General features: G+C 38.1%; 1 protein-coding gene and 1 long non-coding RNA gene across 3 annotated transcripts; both read right to left on the minus strand.

The window, feature by feature from the left end:
- Positions 1-1,214: 1,214 nt before the first annotated feature.
- Positions 1,215-16,177, minus strand: LOC130010485 (thymidine phosphorylase-like; the record flags this gene model as incomplete). Its single annotated transcript, XM_056100151.1, has 3 exons — positions 15,944-16,177; positions 12,791-12,993; positions 1,215-1,457 (listed from the first exon to the last, which is right to left on the minus strand). Coding segments are annotated over exons 1-3 (573 nt in total), but the record flags the coding sequence as incomplete, so codon positions are not given.
- On the minus strand, positions 5,094-10,718 carry LOC126819740 (uncharacterized). 2 transcript variants are annotated; one of them, XR_007679728.2, is made up of 5 exons: positions 10,671-10,718; positions 9,443-9,565; positions 9,089-9,180; positions 7,284-7,371; positions 5,094-6,478 (listed from the first exon to the last, which is right to left on the minus strand). It is a non-coding gene; the product is annotated as an uncharacterized LOC126819740 (long non-coding RNA). The 2 variants fall into 2 exon arrangements; XR_007679727.2 differs by lacking the exon at positions 10,671-10,718 and adding an exon at positions 10,354-10,496 and having other exon boundaries at positions 5,929-6,478.
- Positions 16,178-18,001: the final 1,824 nt, after the last annotated feature.

Raw genomic sequence — 18,001 nt, forward strand, 5'->3', positions numbered from 1 at the left:
CCGGTTCCCCCGGTTTCCTCCCACTGCTAAAGACCCCTACGCGCAAGCGAGTTATTGAAATAAAATTGAACCATGTGTTAGTCCCGAAATGACCTAGTTTGTGTCGAGTGGACGTTAAACCCCATTTCTCTCTCTCTCTTTGTGAAGCTGAGCAGGGTGGGGTTTGTCCCCCCCCCCCCTCTGGATCCGCCCCTGCTATATGTACAATCACTAAATAATAAACATCGTTGTCGCTTTATCTTCACAACAAATTTAATTTTCTGGTTTACAACGGCCATAAAGATTGGTACTAAACATGGCAATGTAAAAAAGTCTACGTAAGAGAAGGCGGATGGATATGAGATAACTATAGCCTACATCAGTGGTTCTCAACCTTTTTTTGCCAACGGCATATCTTGGAACACATGAAAAAATAGCAACACGCCTGGCTAAATATATATGAAAAATATTGGAATTTTGCAAAATTAAAACATGATAAGCCAGACGGCATATAACCGTTGACACAGACTAGTCATAGATACATAGAATGACTCAAACTAAATAAAGAAAACACAGCCATGAACGTATCAGTAGACACCAGTGAATACTCAATTTGGATCACGTGTGGTTTTTCGAATTTTCTTAGTGTGCCGTTCAAAATTCCGCGGCACACCTAAGAAGATCTCGCGGCACACCTGTGTTGAGAATCACTGGCCTACATGTAAATTGAAACTAAAAATCTCAGCATTATCGAGATACGTGAACAGCTCTGCAGACGAGGAAGCAATATCTGAAGCCAGGGCCCTTGAGAGGAAAAACAAAAATGTATTGGTGCGAGACTTTTGTTGCCCCCCCCACTCCTTTTCAACACTGGTCATACCTAGATGATTCAGCTGCACGATATATTTTTTGAGGAATCAAAAATTGTTTTAAAAGGTCCTTGGATCATTTTGTCATACTGTCATAACATAGTATTAGAAAGCATGGGCCATGGGGCGGAGCATGGGCTCCCCCCCCCCCCCATCTGAAGCGAAACCTTCTATGGAGTCTTTAGACATAAATATTCACCAACCTCGTGGTTTTTCTCCGGGTTTTCAGCAGTTTCCTCCCACTGCTAAAGACCCCTACGCGCAAATTGAACCCTAATTACCCTATGCTAGTCCCGAAATGACCTAATTTGTGTCGAGTGGACGTTAAACCCCATCTCTCTCTCTCTCTCTCTCTCTCTCTCTCTCTCTCTCCACCTCACCTGTAATCAATCCAAGGTTATCAACAGTTCCGGTTATATCACGTGATTTATATAATATTTTGTCTGCAGGACAGAGATTAGCCGTCTGGCCAACCATACAACAACCAACATCCCTGAGTATGTCTGTCATCTCTTTTGGTTCCATGGCAATCCGAAATCCCGGTATTGCTTCCAGTTTGTCTAATGTACCACCGGTATGTGCCAATCCTCTTCCGGATATCATTGGTACCTAAAATATCGTAAAACAGGAGACTGAAACAATCTGGGTTTTGTTGCGAAAATTGGAAAATATTCGAGATTTCAAGGAATTGGGTCTCCCTAAATAAGGCATCTTCGCTAGCCAAGGTCTACGATTCGCTTCACTCGGTAAACCTCAGCAGATTCCAGTACCCTAGCTACATCTAGCCTCGGCTATATGACGAAATCCGCCATTTGAACTACTTTCAAGTTCCCGGATGACGACCCCTTTGAAGAATGTTTTATCATACAAATATTTCAAAGTCTAAAGATGTTTTTCTTTCAAGTTTATCCGATTTTTCTTCAAACAAGGACAACTTTGCACTAAAAATTCTACACACGCTTCGAGCGACGCAATTTTTCTTTTTAAAAGCGGCAAGTTTTCCTAAGAAGTAAACCGGCGCCGCATCGCAGTTGTATAGGCGTAGGCACATATCACTTACCGTCATACAGCCGAGGCTAGATGTAGAGTAACGGAATCTGCCGAGGTTTGCCGAGTGCGATTCACTTCTCTTCTCTTCACCCTTGACAGATTTCGAATACATTTTGGAGTTCGCGCGCAATGCCACCTGGTAATATATCGAAGTTGCACCCCTTACATAGACATCATCGCAAGTCAACCAAAATCGTTTTGTTATACGTATGTTGGAAAGCATCTTCGCTAGCTAAGTATTAAGATTTGCTTCTCTCTAAAATGTATTCGAGATCTGCCAAGTGTGAAGAGTTGAGAAGCGATTCGTAACCCGAGATCTGCCAAGGGTGAAGAGAAGAGAAACGAGTCTTAAATCTTGGCTAGCGAAGATGTAAATAAGGAAATAGCCCACCTTTGAATTCCTATGTAAGGATTGTAAAGTTAAAACAAAGAGTGTTCCCAAGTCCTATTGATTATTCAAATACGTGGCGTTATATTTAGAGTTATCTCTCACACAATACCAATCTGAACAAAATACAGGGGCCTGTTTCACGAAATTTTAACTAAAGATAAAATCCAAATTTTAGTAGATACTTCAATTTTGATTGGCTTAGCACTAAAATCAATGTAATATTATCCAATCAAATTACTAAAATTTGGATTTTATCTTAGTTAAAATTTTGTGAAACAGGCCCCAGATCTATATTTCGTTTCGTTTTTTTATACTTTCGATGGTCTACACTACATGTAGATCTGACCAGTTGTAGTGGAAGGTCGTGTCAGAGGTCACACTAGCAGCTTTTTGCCCTATGACGTCAGACATTTGATTAACCAATCAGCGTTGATGTTTCTAGTGGGTTACCCACAGTTCCGTTTACCTCACGCCAAAAATTCGCCGTAACAGACCGTTTCATTGGCTAATCCCTCACATCATCTAGAACGCCGCTTATATAAGAACTCTCCCAAATCCTAGTGTAGTAAAGACAAGTAAAACGAAATTTTGAACTATAAAAAACGAAACGAAATCAGATTGTCACAATACATAAGGATATCATTGGGTTATGGCCAATGGAATGACAAAGGTGGTGAGATGGTTTCAATTATGGTTGGTATTGTTCCTGTAAAAGAGTTAGAAAGAATGTTTGTTGGCGAGATTGTGGGTTAGGCTTAGGGTAAGCATTAGGACTGTTGTTTACGTCTCGTGACCTTTAACCAAACCTGAAGTTGGCCTTATCAAATAGATTTAACCATTGGAATATGGCCAATAGAATGACACAGGTGGTGAGATGGTTTCAATTATGGTTGGTATTGTTCCTGTACAAGGATACGGGGGCGTAAATGTGGGGGGTGGGTGTTGGGGGGGGGGGGCAAAATCAGTGCAGTCGGTCGCAAAATAAGAGCAGTCGGTATCAAAATAAGTGCTCACTGCACACGTCACGCTACTCACGCAAAACTTTAGTATAAAAAAACCTTGTCAACTTATCATGTTTGAAAAAATGATGTGTTTCACTCTTATTCTGTTATGAGTATGTAGGTTTAAGAACAAAATTTCCCCCAGGTAGGAAAATAGTCGGTCTCAAAATAAGTGCAGTCACTGCAGTCGGTCTCAAAATTATGCATCGCCGTCTTAATGAAATAAGTGCAGTCACTGCAGTCGGTCTCAAAATTATGCATCGCCGTCTTAATGAAATAATGAGGTAAACAAATAATGCCAGAATAGATCCCAAATACTAGTCGGTCGCAAAATCCGTGCAGTCGGTCGTAAGATATGAGCAGTCGGTATCAAAATAAGTGCACACTGCACACGTCACTCTACTCACGCAAAACTTTAGTATAAAATAACCTTGTCAACTGATCATGTTTGAAAAAAATGTTTTTCACCCCATGGCAAAAAAATAGTCGGTCTCAAAAAAAAGTGCTCACCGCAGTCGGTCTCAGACTAAATGATATAATGGGGTGATTTCTGACCATCAGAATTCTGCAAAATCTCTCTCCAAAGTCCAGGGCATTTCAGAGACCAAGTAAGCGCCCCATTGCGGTAAAGTGCCCTCAGGCCCAGTCCTCAAAAATTAAAAGCTCAGTTACATATCGGCGCTCAATTCCATTATGCCATCATTCTTCAACTCCCTCTCTGTCTCATCACTATCATATTCATAGTTACAGTGAATCGCCCAGTTAGTAGTACCACTAGTGAGTGAGTCGTGGGTCAAAAGACTGTATAGAATTGTTAGTTCTACTCTCACAAAACAGGCGATATTGACAGATAGGACTCAAGATTCTGTCCCATTTCTTATCCTCTCGTTAACGAGAATTTGGATTCATTTAAAATAAACAATAAGATAGTAATTAAATCTATTAATGTGTCAGCTGTCAACTGTCTGTCATTAGATAAGTAGCTTAACGTCTAATTAACAACGCAGGATTAATAGAAACATAAGAAAAATAGAAATGTTTAAATGAAAGAATGAATAATGAACAAATGATATATTGAAAGAAGGAAATACCAACAATTCACAATATTATCACCAGTATATAACATCATTCTTCCACTCCCCTGTTGTCTTATACTGTCTCAGCACTATCATATTCACGGTTATACTGATCTGCCTAGTTATATTAGTACACTGAAAAAAAACTTGTGTTGAAAGAACACAAACTTGTGTTAAATTCAACACAAGTTAGGTGTCTCTATTTAACAACACAAACTTGTGTTAAAACAACACAAAACTTGTGTTAAATGTTGAAACAACACAAAACTTGTGTTAAAATGTATCAAACAACACAAAACTTGTGTTGAAACTTGTGTGAAATCTACACAATACTTGTGTTGAAACTTGTGTTGAAATTTCTGAAACTTGTGTTAAAATTTCTGAAACTTGTGTTGAAATTTCTGAAACTTGTGTGGTTTCATACAAACTTGTGTATAACCATCATCAAAAACTTGTGTTGTATTTTTCCCCAATTTATATCCAGCATAGCAACCTTTCTATGCAGGACCCCTCTCTTTGCTCTGTTAGACCTGTAAAGTTTGATAAAAGAAGGAAACAAAAAAAAATTTTGTAAGATTATTATTTATTCATAAAATCATAGGAAAAAGTAAATTAATACATCAAAACTAAATAGATATTTGAAATGTTAACAGAAAAACAGAGACTTCAATTCTAATACAAATTATATTGTGTTATATATAATGACCCCTCCCCCCCCCCCCCCCACTTTACCCATCACAAAATATAAAATAGCTATTTAAATTGTTTTTTGCCCCACACACTTTACCCATCACAAAATATAAAATAGCTATTTAAATTGTTCTTTACCCCAAAACAAGAACTGAGAATATAAAGATATGTACACAGTATCCCTACCCCATACCCCAAAATATATAATTCAAATATATCTAAATTTAATAACATCCAAACTAAGCACTAATAAGATTAATTATGCACTAAATTGAAACAATTTCAAAAACTGAAAAATGCTACAAAATCACACTACAAGTGATTTGTGAGGCATCTAGAAATAACTAGCATACACAGAAAACTAACAAAAGAAAATTGCTCTATTTTGCAGGAGTAATAAAATGATGTAGAGCCTTTTCCTCATTAAAAAAACCCCAAACAAAATGAATATTTTATAAATAAAAGAAGCAAAGCTTCAAGATTACAGGATTGAAATAAAAAAATATCATATGTACAAAAGATTTATATACAATCACAAGTCATAAGCCACAGTGGTTCAGTGAGCATAAGGCGTTGGCCGCGAAATTTCAACTGGATTTTCCGGCATAGTTCCCACTTTTCAGTGTTGGATATGGCAAGGGATAATTGGGTACAAGCCCAGAATCAAAAGAGAGAGAGACAGAGAGAAATGGGGTTTAACGTCTACTCGACACAAACTAGATCATTTTGGGACTAACATATGGTTTAATTTTATTTCAATAATTCGCTAGCGCGTAAGGGTCTTTAGCAGTGGGAGGAAACCGGAGGTCCCGGAGAAAACCCACAAAATTGGACAGGCGACCCTACTCCTTGTCCACCCCCCAGAATTGAAACCAACCTAACTGCGTACACTTTGAAGAACCCTTGAAAATTGAATTATTTGAATCAATGACAGACCTTCTGATCAAATGTGTGCGTATTAACCATTCGGCCCCCCTGGGTACCCTTTAAAGAACCCTTGACAGTTGAAATATTTGATATAAGGGTAGGGTAGAATCACTCTAAGAACACAGAAAAGCAGGATATTAAAACGTATTTCATTTCATAAGCAAGGGAAAGTCACCTTAATGTAGGTCAAGGTTTTTTGTAATTCTGGGTGTATTTGATCTACATTTGGTTTCTAGTAATGCCTATTAAATACTTTATGATTTCCGACCAAATTCTAAGTGATTTATATGTCAGTTTACTTGCTATATTATACATACATATTTGAAGAGAATTAAAATCTAATTGTGTTTTGGAAGAAAATTTAACATTAATAACAAAAAATAAATATTTAAAAATTGGGTCAAATGCATTCTTTCCCAGAAGTATAAAATAAATTGATGCTTGGGTTCTCTTGTTGTTATCATACACCAAATACTCTTTCAAGGGTGTTCCAGCCTAAAAAATAAAAAGTAGGCAATAAGAATACAATGTTTAAATAAACAATTTATTTTGCCACATCGAGACTGAGTCTCTATTTGGTTTCAACTTTGCGTAACGCTTATTGTGTCTTGTCCACTTAAAGACCCAGACAGATTATTATGCTCAAATCAAATGGGTTAAAAGTCAGAAAAATGAAATGAAATGAAATGGGGTTTAACGTCCTACTGTTCTGCTCCTAGACTGGGCTAATAATGACGGGCATATGCCACACAGTGTGCTATGAGGGAATTTTTGCCCGGGCAGCGGCACTATCATCTATTCTTATATCGAATTCCAACTGCCAGGGGATCTTTTACGTGCATTCCAATATTCGTCTCATCGGAAGGACTAGACAGCTGTCTTTGTCAGGCCAAGTCAGAAAAAAGTCTTGAGATTTGGGACTGAAGTCTCATAATAGGTCAACTATTCACCCGGTTCATACATGTATTGTCTGCAAATCCAGATTCCCTACTACATCATTGGCAGCACCTATTTACTTGGCAATGTCTAATTATTTTTGGACCCATTCTTATTTTATTTCCATTGACAACAAATTGGATATTACCCTTTAAAATCTATTGAAATCTATTTGAAAAGTAAAATATTGTCCATCATTATTTTACTGCTATTTACTGTAATGGATGTGATTGGCAAAAATCAAGCATGCCAAGTACTTGAAATAGCTGAGTCCTAGGCATTGCCCCAAGAAGAATAACTAGATTACCAAGCAAGTGTATAAAACTACTTCCTGATTAAAAATACAAATATGTATGTTACTTACATTTTGCCTGATTATCAAGCTCTGTGAGAAAAGTTTCCACAATATGAATAGCCATTTCCAACTGTTTTTATCTTTCTGATGTAGTTAACTGGAAAAAAACATACTATGTATTAGATGACTTAAATTGATTCAAAAGTTAAAAGATGAAAGTTTTAATTTACAGTTTATATTTTACACAAATTTCTGGAGAGAATTAAAATATAACTGTGTTTGAGAGGGATATTTAACATTAAAAACAAAAATAAAATGCAACTGATAACTTATTAGCTTTTACAATCACTATATTCTTTTTCAAAATTATAAGGAGATCACATGGCTAAGAAGGTACGACGCTGGCTCACTAGCCTGGAGGTCGGGTGTTCGATCCCTGAATTGGCTGAGAAAGTTCATCCAGATTTTCCGACGTGTCTTCCCCTTGTCAGTGATACAGGACGGAGGACCTGACAAGGACAGCTGTCTAGTCGTTTGGATGGGATAAAAAAACGAGGTCCTGTGTACACATTGGCGTGCATGTAAAAGATCCCTTGGCAGTTGGAATTCGATATAAGAGTAGGCTGTAGCGCCACTGCCCGGGCAAAATTTCCCTCATAGCACACTGTACGGTGTATGCCTGTCTTCATTAGCCCAGTTTATGAGCAAAACAGTAGGATGTTAAACCCCATTTCATTTCATTTTCAAAATTATAAAATAATTTGATGGCTTAATATTCAAGTATTATGACCAGGTAGAATTAGAGCATAGTTAATTTGAGGCCAGAGCCATTATAGATTAGCCAGAATCCTAATTAAAATAAACTCTGTAATTATATTAGAGAGACATTGTTTCATAAATTATTATCTATTGTAAAGTTATTCCAGTAAGGTATTAAGGATTATATTGTAACTAAAAACAAAGCTAAGGTATAAAAGTCCTAAAAATGTATATTAAAGAAAAGGGCAGTTAACCACAGGCAGGCAGAGGACATACTGAAGGGCAGGTCTCTGATATAGTGACAAGTTATTTCTTAGATGCTGTTCCTTATTAAGTTACCTATCCTGTGGGTCAGTATTATATGTATATATTATCTTTGTTAGATATTGTTACAGAATATAAGATTATACTAAGAGAAGTGAGTTATTGAATTATTTTATGTTCAATCGTACACCTCCAACTAGATTGAACATACAACCCATCGTCGAAGGTTGGACTATAAGTAGGTCCATAAACCCTGGATGATAGTATGTGGTTGAGTTGGCAATAAATATACTTTCTACGGTTCACAATTTTTAAATAAATAACTTATTTTTCCACACGTTGAGTCTCTATTTTGTTTCAACTTTGCATAATACTTATTGTGTCTTTTCAAGTTACAGACCCAGGTAGATTATTATGCCTCAATGGGTCAGAAGCCAGAACAAAAGTCTTGAAAAAAAGACAAAATGAAAAAATAATCATTTAATTTACCAATTATCTCCACTAAGGCAGTGGTGAATACAGTATTGCAAACAGTATTACAATATGATATTAATTATATTTTACAAATTCATGCATTTGAACGCTTTATAATAATGATTATGAAAGGGTGTAACATTGCATCCATCTTATAGTTTTGAAGTCATATAGGTCTTTAGCAGTGGGAGGAAACCGGAGGACCTGGAGAAAACCCCCGAGGTTGAACAGGCAACCCTACTTGTCACGTACAACCGAGGATGACAGGCCGTATGATACAGCACGCACATGCTAACCATTCGGCCATCCACCCCCACCCCCCACCAAGTGTATAGAACCAGTTCCTGATTCAAAAAGCAAATATGCATGGTACTTACATAGCCTTTGTCTGATAAGCAACCTCTGTAAGAAAACACTTCCACAATATCAATAGCCCTTTCCAGCTGTCTTGATCTTCCGAGGTGGCTAACTGAAAAAAAATATGCAATGTATTACATTAGTTGGCTTAAATTGACTAGACAGTTTTGATTAAGTCAAAAAATGTTAATTTAACTACATTTGTTTTGTTTCATGTGTTGGTTTGCTTTGCCACAGATGAGACAGTCATATATAACTAAGATTCTGTCTGTGCTCATACATGTACGTGTACAGTTTTACTATACTAAACTGAATTTTAGATTTCAAAATAGCATAACAGCAATCTTTTCTATAAGAATTGAATAGTTACCCACCAAGAAAAAGCTGCTCTATCATCATTTTTTCCAGCCATTTCTTCTTCCATTTTTTTACTTTTATAATTTCTTTTGTTACATGATCTTTTCCTGGGTGATTTGCATATACATCCAATATTGAAACTGAAAAAATAAATACATTATATGTAATTTACCATTAAAGCTACCATACCATATATACAAACTGTGTGATTTGAAATTGAAACTAATGTATCTACATGTATATGTATCAAAAATTTTAATCCCAAGGAACTACCTAAGCCGTAAAAATCTATTTTTATAATCCTTGTTTGTCACATGGTTTCAATGTCGCAGTAATTAGAAGACGACCATGGTGACTGAGTGAGTTAGGTGCTGGAATACTAGCATGGAGGCCACAGGTTACCTCTTGGGGTTGACCGAGAAAGCTCATCTTGATTTTTCAGAGTGGTTTCCCCTGAGATCCAATGTACACATTGGCGTACACATAAAAGTTCTCTTGGCAGTTTGAATTCGCTATGAGAGTAGGCCATAGTGTCGCTGCCCGGACAAACATTTTCTCTTAGCACACTGCATTAGACCAGTCGGAGCTGAACAGTAGGACGTTGTCTTTAAACCCCATTTCATTTCAGGTAATCTAGTATTTTTCTAGTAAGATTGAAGTCTCTCTACTTTCTTTATATGTAAATATCATATTTGAAATAAGCCATACTTTTATTCAATATGGGGTGGGGCTGGGGGGAATGGTCTAGTAGTTAATGCATTCACATGAAATCACAGGGTCTGTCATTGTGTTAAGTGGCATGGTTTCGATTTCAAGGAGTAGAGTCGCCTGTCCAATCTCTTGAGTTTTTCTCTGGGCCATTCGGTTTCCTCCGTTTGCTAAATACCTATACCAGCAAACGAATTATTCATATCAAATTTAACCTTACCTGTCCTTTTTCCCGAAACGACCTAGCGTCTGTAGGCTAAGTAGAATGGAACAGTGTGCAGGGAAAGGGTGGAAACGGAAGAAAGCTAATCGTCGTCGTAGTTGATTACCGGTATGCATATAGGCATAGCTTGGACTACTTGATTCTTCAAATACAAATACACGTAAGGCCTTGTTTATGTCATTTTTCTCTCTCTGTTGCATGTAAGTGTCATATAAATACTTTACTTGGGATTGTATGTTCACATACACTAATCATTGTAGGACATTGGTAAAAAAAAAAAAATAGAAAATATAAAAATTAAATGAAATTGTTACCAGTTTTTCTTCAAATTCCAATTCAATGCCAAAATGGAGTCCTTGAACTTCCACAGACTGATTCTAGTTCCATTATTTATTATTTATTAACTGTGACTGAATCAGGAAAATAGGGGCCTAATAATATTCCACAGAGTCAGAGGTTGAACGGAGGGTTTTGGGAAAATATCTGCTTATTTGATTTAAGGTTGTTTTTTTAAACATAAATTAGATTACAATTCAACTAACACAAAAGTGTAAAAAGATTTTTTCTAGTCTGTGCCCGCGTTTATGTCTACTCTTGGCAAGATCTTTATAATATAAAAAATCATGAAACAAGAATCAAAATGGCCGCCAATCCAATCCAACCTCCCAAGATATAATTTCAAAACAGATTCTTACCTGCTGGTTCAAGTCGAGCCGTTTCTGGTTTAATCATAATGTGATTCTGTAATGTACGTATTTGAACAACATCGTAGCGCCGAAAAACTAATGTTAATTAAGCACGATTTCAGAAAAATTGAACAGATTTGATAATAACATGCCGAAATTTTTTCCCTGTCCCCGCCCGCCATTTTAAACATGAACTTCCGGGTTAAATTGTTGGAGTTTTTTTTAAGGAAACGAAATACTAATATTATACACAAAAACAATATCGATGCTAAATTACATACATAGAGGATATTTGTCGTTTTAGAGTGAATAACATATTTTATTTCATCGAGAAGCAAGAAAACTTATATTTTCACGAATGCGTAATGTTCTATTTATTTTATGATTTTACAATCATTTTAGGTAAAAACAACTAGCCAGTGGAATAACACTTTTATTTCACTGATAAAACGCGGTATTCCACTACTGATCATAAAATAAATGGTATTATTTTTTTTATATAAATATTCACAAACCTGCGGTCTTTTATTCTCTGTGACCATTAGCTTACATTTGTCAAACATATCACTGCTCAAAAATCATTTCAGCACGCTGTTAAATGGTAAATGAATTGTGTGAAATCAATTCATTTAATGTCCGGTTGCACAGAGATGATATCGCAGACAAACTGTAGCCTATAGTACGTTGATTTTATCAACCAATCACATTAAATAATAGTTTTACTTATTTTCTTGTCAATGCATTTGGAGTCAATTGTTAAAATCACACCGGGCATGAGCGCTCAATAGGCCTTTGATCTACCAGTTTATTGGGCCCATAAAAAATCAACAACTTTATTTTAACTACAGACATCTTAACACCAATTAGCATTCAAGTCTGTCTGGCCATCATGTCTGAGTAAAAAATACTTTTCTTATACTTGTGGACGCCCGGATTAAGACTTTGTATGGAGTTCAAATTTAAAAAAAAAATATTTGTTGACGGTACACATTACTTGTGTTAATTATATGAAAAAACCCACAAGATTTGTGTTAATGCATTAAAAAGAACACAAGTTTGTGTTAATGCAATGCAAAACAACACAAGTTTTGTGTAGAATAATTTTCACACAAGTACTTGTGTTGAGATCCAACACAAGTTTTTTTTCAGTGTAGTACCACTGGCACTGGTGTGTGGGTCGTGGGGCGTCAGGCTATACAAAAGTTCTGTCAACTCTTGCAAAACAGGCGGAATTGACAGGGGTAGATCTCGAGATTTTGTCTAATTGACTCACATTTCTGGTCCTCTCGTCCACAAGAATTTCTCCAAGCAATGACCTCAAATGCCAAGATATTGACTCAATATTTCAAAATTTTCTCAGGTTGCTCAGTGTTATAGGCACAATCATATATGACATAAACTTTATGTCAACTTAAATAAAACTGCTTTCCAGCGAGACAACGATCGGCAAACAACTATATAATTATACAATATGTTCTACCGGGACGCTTAATGTTATAGCCAGTATTTTGTTGAAATTCATTGTGGGGTGGAATTGTGGCTGGGGTGGCGCCCTAGATTTGGACCCCCCACCCCTATCTAGATCCGCTACTGCACATGGCCCCTACAAAACTCGCACCTGTGGTGCTCGGCTCCTGACTGCGTCACTCGTACTAGGGGTATGGGCATCAGTCGGTCGCATTTTGGCTAAACACCCCCCCCCCCCTCCCAAACAAAATCGTTATGTACGCCCCTGCAAGGATAATTACCTTTAAACCACATGCTGCTAATGCTGGTGCTAACACTAGGCTGATTTTATCACCAACACCACCAGTACTATGTTTATCTACTAACAAACCAGTCCATTCATCTGGCCAGCTTAATGTTTCTCCAGAATCTTTCATAGCTTGAGTAAGGTGGCTGCTTTCAAGAGTTGTTAGATCTTTCAAATACATAGCCATTAGCATGGCACCTGAAATGAAATGAAATGGGGTTTAACGTCCTACTGTTCTGCTCCGACTGGACGGGCTATGAGAGAAATTTTGCCCGGGCAGCGTCACTATGACCTACTCATATCGAATTCCAACTACCAAGGGATCTTTTACTTTCACGCTAATGTGTACACGGGACCTCGGTTTTTCATTCCATCCGAACGACTAGACAGCTGTCCTTGACAGGCCCTCCATCCTGCACTACTGACAAGGGAAAACTATCTTGGCCAATGCAGCATGGCGCCTATGCCATGCAGAAAAATAAAATAGCCGTAGTATTGTAGTTGTAACTGATCAAAGTGAATTATTCGGGTTCATTTATACGCCACAAATCACCATTGACACCGATTTTTAAAATTTGTTCACTAACCAGGTGCTTAAAGTAAATTTCATTAATTTCCATCCTAGTCCGGTTATTTTGCGTATGCAAATGAGGTTCGTCGTATTTTAGTTTTACAATTTGCAATTTTCATCGCTCCACACTTTTCAATAATACAAAATACGGTAGAATAGTTATTTTGCACATTATAAGGTATCTTTTAAATAAGTTCTATTATGCAAAATGCAGAACGGAGAAGTGTAATGTGCAAAATAATTATTATACTGTATTTTGTATTATTGAAAGTATATTCTGTATTTTAACACTGTGACATTGGTATTGTGGAATAATGGAAACTGCAAATTGTAAAACTAAAATACGTATTTTGAACTGCTGACATATGCATTTTTGCACCTTGAATATTGAAATAATATTGGCAACGCTATTCTTCCATACCAGTACCTGTTGGCCGAGAAAGTTTCAGGATGGGGGCATTGTAAGAACAGCGCCTAGTCTAGGGGGGAGGGGTGGTGGATGGCCGAATGGTTAGCACGTGCGCGCTGTATCATAAGGTCTGTCATTGAGTCAACTGGCGTGGTTTCGAATCCCCGGTTGTACGTGACAAGGAGTAGGGTCTCCGGGTCCTCAGGTTTCCTCCCACTGCTAAAGACCCCTACGCGCAAGCGAATTATTGTAATAAAATTAAACCATATGTTAGTCCCGAAATGACCTAGTTTGTGTCGAGTGGACGTTAAACCCCATTTCTCTCTCTCTTTAACGTTCTACTGCTCTGCGTCTACTGGGCTAACGAAGACAGGCTTACACTATACAGTGTGCTATGAGGGAAATTTTGCCCGGGCAGCGGCACTATGGCCTGCTCTTATATCGAATTCCAACTGCCAAGGGATCTTTTACGTGCACGCCAATGTGTACACGGGGCCTCGGTTTTTCGTCACACCCGATCGACTAGACAGCTGTCCTTGTCAGGCCCTTCAAAGCAGTTTTAAAATATTGCGAGCTATTGGAGGTGTTGACAAAGAAATGAATAAATTATTGAACATCTCGATTAATCCACTAGTCAGCTGAGGTGAATTCATCCCAAACTTAGGCTGCCTATCTACAGCTAGCTCCGGCTGGGAAGTATGACGTAGATGGGTAGCTGCGTGCAGTATGAGGTGAATTATGTTTTTCAAATACATGACAACGACAATACAGTGGTGCATACACAACTCTTTATAAATAGACAGTCATGGTGACATAAGTATTTTTGAGTTCTTTGTTTACATATGATTCACTATTTCCGTGTATTAACTGTTTAAAGATGCCTGTCTCAATTTCCAAATAACCTTTTTTCGGATCAAGGATGGCTATAACATTTTGATCTGTAATAATTAAAATTCGGCACTTTTTAATTTAGTTTTAAATACGTCTTCTTTACAAATTTGGTCGTGACCGTGTCACAAGAGGCTACCATATAATCAATATACATGTAGGCCTATATATTTTTGTAATTGGAGAGAGAGGGAGAGAGAGAGAGAGGTGGGGTTTAACGTCCATTCGACACAAAGTAGGTCATTTCAGGACTAACATTTGATCCAATTATATTTCAATAATTCGCTTGCACGTGGGAGGGGCGACAACTGCCTTTTGTCACGTACAACCGGGAAATCGAAAGAACACCACTTGACCCAATGACAGACTTTATGATACAATGTGCCCCGCTTTTCAAAGAAGTGTTATTCCTTTTCCAAGAAATATATTTTATTATAAGGACATAATAAAATACTCAGAAATATAACTGTCGAAACTTCAAGTGCTGGCTTACGGAGCGAAAATATTTTGCGTTCATTAAACTCCTTCAAAGCCCCTAAATATGGCCATAAAAATAATATATATAACATAAAGCCGTGTTTAACGATGATCGGACGCTTATAAAATCAACAGAGAGAGCGAGAGAGAGAGAGAGTGGGAGAGAGAGAGAGGGGGGCAAACTAGGTTATTTCAGGACTAACATATGGTTCAATTTAATTTCAATACTCGCTTCCGCATGGAGGTCTTTAGCAGTCGGAGATAACCGGAGGACCCGGAGAAAACCCACGAAGTTGGACAGGTGACCCTACTCCTTGTCACGTACAACCAGGAAATCAAAACGACGCAGTTGACTCAATGGCAGACCTCATGATGCAGCGCGTACACGTAAACCATTCGGCCACCCATTCACCCCTAAAATCCGAGCGACTATACGTTGTTCCTTGTTAGGCCCTCCGTCCTGCATCACTGACAAGGGGAAACCACGTCGGAAAATCCCAATGAACTTCCTGGGCCAATGCAGGGATCGAACACCCGACCTTGAGGTTAGTGAGCCAACGTATTCCGCGTAGTGGTCTATGGCAGCGGGAGGAAACCGGAGGACCCGGAGAAAACTCACGAGGTTATATAGGCGACCCTACTCCTTGTCACGTACAACTGGGAAATCGAAACCACGCCAAATGACTCAATGATAGAACAGCTTCATAAAATCGGGGACAAAAAACAATGACATACTTTCAACTAAGATAGCCGGTCACAAAATTGAAGATATTTAAGTTTACAAGATGAAAACAGTCACTTACCAATTTGGACATCTTCGGCTTTCTTAGTAATGACAGCTTTGATAAATGTATCGATGTCCCTTTTAGACAGTTCTTGACCATCTCTTTTCTTGGTGATTAACTCTGGAATCGAAGATTCTTGAGCCATTTTTGTGTTTTAAGAAAAAGCTGACCTGGCGAGTTATTTATGATAAGAACACAAACAACACTCTTCACTTTGCCAGATGTCACGTTATGACTAGTTTGACTCGATACGCGGTTAACCCAGTTTCTTGGAAATATAGAGTACGTTGGAGTGACCTACAATAAAGAAAAGGGAGAGAGAGAGAGAGATGGGGTTTAACGTCCACTCGACACAAACTAGGTCATTTCGGGACTAACATTTGGTTCAATTTTATTTCAATAATAATTAGCTTGCGCGTAGGGTAATTCTTTAGCAGTAGGGGAAACCGAATGTAAAATAGAAATCCTACGAGGTTGACCTACAATAAAGGCCCACCAGTAATAGAAAGGAAATGGGATTTAACGTCCTACTGTTCTGCCCCGACTGGGCTAATGAAGATGGGCATACGTCATAATGTGCTATAAGGGAAAATTTGCCCAGGCCGCGGAACTATAACCTACTCTTATATCGAATTCCAACTGCCAAGGGATTTTTAACGTGCACGCCACTGTGTACACGGGGACTCGGTTTTTCGTCCCATCCGAACGACGAGACAGCTGTCCTTGTCAGACCCTCCGTCCTGCACCACTGACATGGGGAAACCACGTCGGAAAATCACGATGAACTTTCTCGGCCAATGCAGGGATCGAACACGCGACCTCCAGGCTATCGAGCCAGCGTCTTACCCACTTATTCACCGTGGCTCCCCACCAGTAATGGACTGGAGGCCTTCTTTCAGTAATGATACCCCTTCGGATGCTGGATTAATATTTACGCCCATGAGTGTAAATTAAATATTATACCTGATCACCGGTTTTGAGAGAGAGAGAGATGGGGTTTAACGTCCACTCGACACAAACCAGGTCAATTTGGGACTAACATAGGGTTCAGTTTCATTTCAATATAGCTTTCTATAGCAGTGGGGGGGGGGGGCGGAGGAGTCCCCCAGAGAAAACCTATGAGGTTGGACAGGCGTCCCTACTCCTTGTCACGTACAACCGGGGAATCGAAACCTCGCCACATGACTCAATGACAGACCTTATGATACAGCGCGCACGCGTTAACTGTTCGGCCATCCAATTCCCCAGTCATGTATGAAAATAAATGAAGGACGTTTAGCCAGCTGACAAGGATAAAAGGTCAAGATTGATTCCATGTCAATGTTCAAAAGACTGATTCGGGTAGGCTAAATCTATTTGTTAAGGCCAGCTGAATTTTTGTCAAGGTCGCTGAGATGTAAATAAGGTTAGGGCAGGTGCTTGTTAGTGAGATTGTAGGTTAAATCCAGGATTTAGGTTTAAGGTTGGGATTAGCGCTAGCCCTGTTGACATCTCGTGACCTATGACGAAAAATTGAGCTGGCCTTATCATTTAGCACTAACCGATTCGGGTATCTATAGCAATTATACAACTTTATGAATATACAGTAATAATAATCAGTATTTTCTATATTAAATTTACATTAATTATATTAGAGAGGGAGAAATGGGGCTTAACGTCCACTCGACACAAACTAGGTCATTTCGAGACTAACATACAGTACTGGCCAAATTAATAGCAATTTTTTCTAAAAACGTTGCAGAATTAACTCACTAAAATTGAAGTATGAATAAAATCATACACCGTGAATATATTGAACTGAATATTCTTACACATAACCATATTGACATCTACTTCACGGCGGAAGACGGTGACCTTGAAGAGACGTCGAAAACCATTTAATAGACATAGTAAAAGTCATATCTTACGAGATTATCGCTGGTCTTGTCGGAAAATGCTATTTTATATTTGACAGTCATTTTGAAAGAAATGCCCGGCGCCATACATGTGAAAAATACATTTTTTGATTTTTGTCAAATTCGGTTTTCGGCACATTTCGCCTCTATGACCACTTTGTATTTGAAAAATTTAAAAAGA

This window comes from Patella vulgata, chromosome 4 (genome assembly GCF_932274485.2).
Source record: "Patella vulgata chromosome 4, xgPatVulg1.2, whole genome shotgun sequence".
NCBI lineage: Eukaryota > Metazoa > Mollusca > Gastropoda > Patellidae > Patella > Patella vulgata.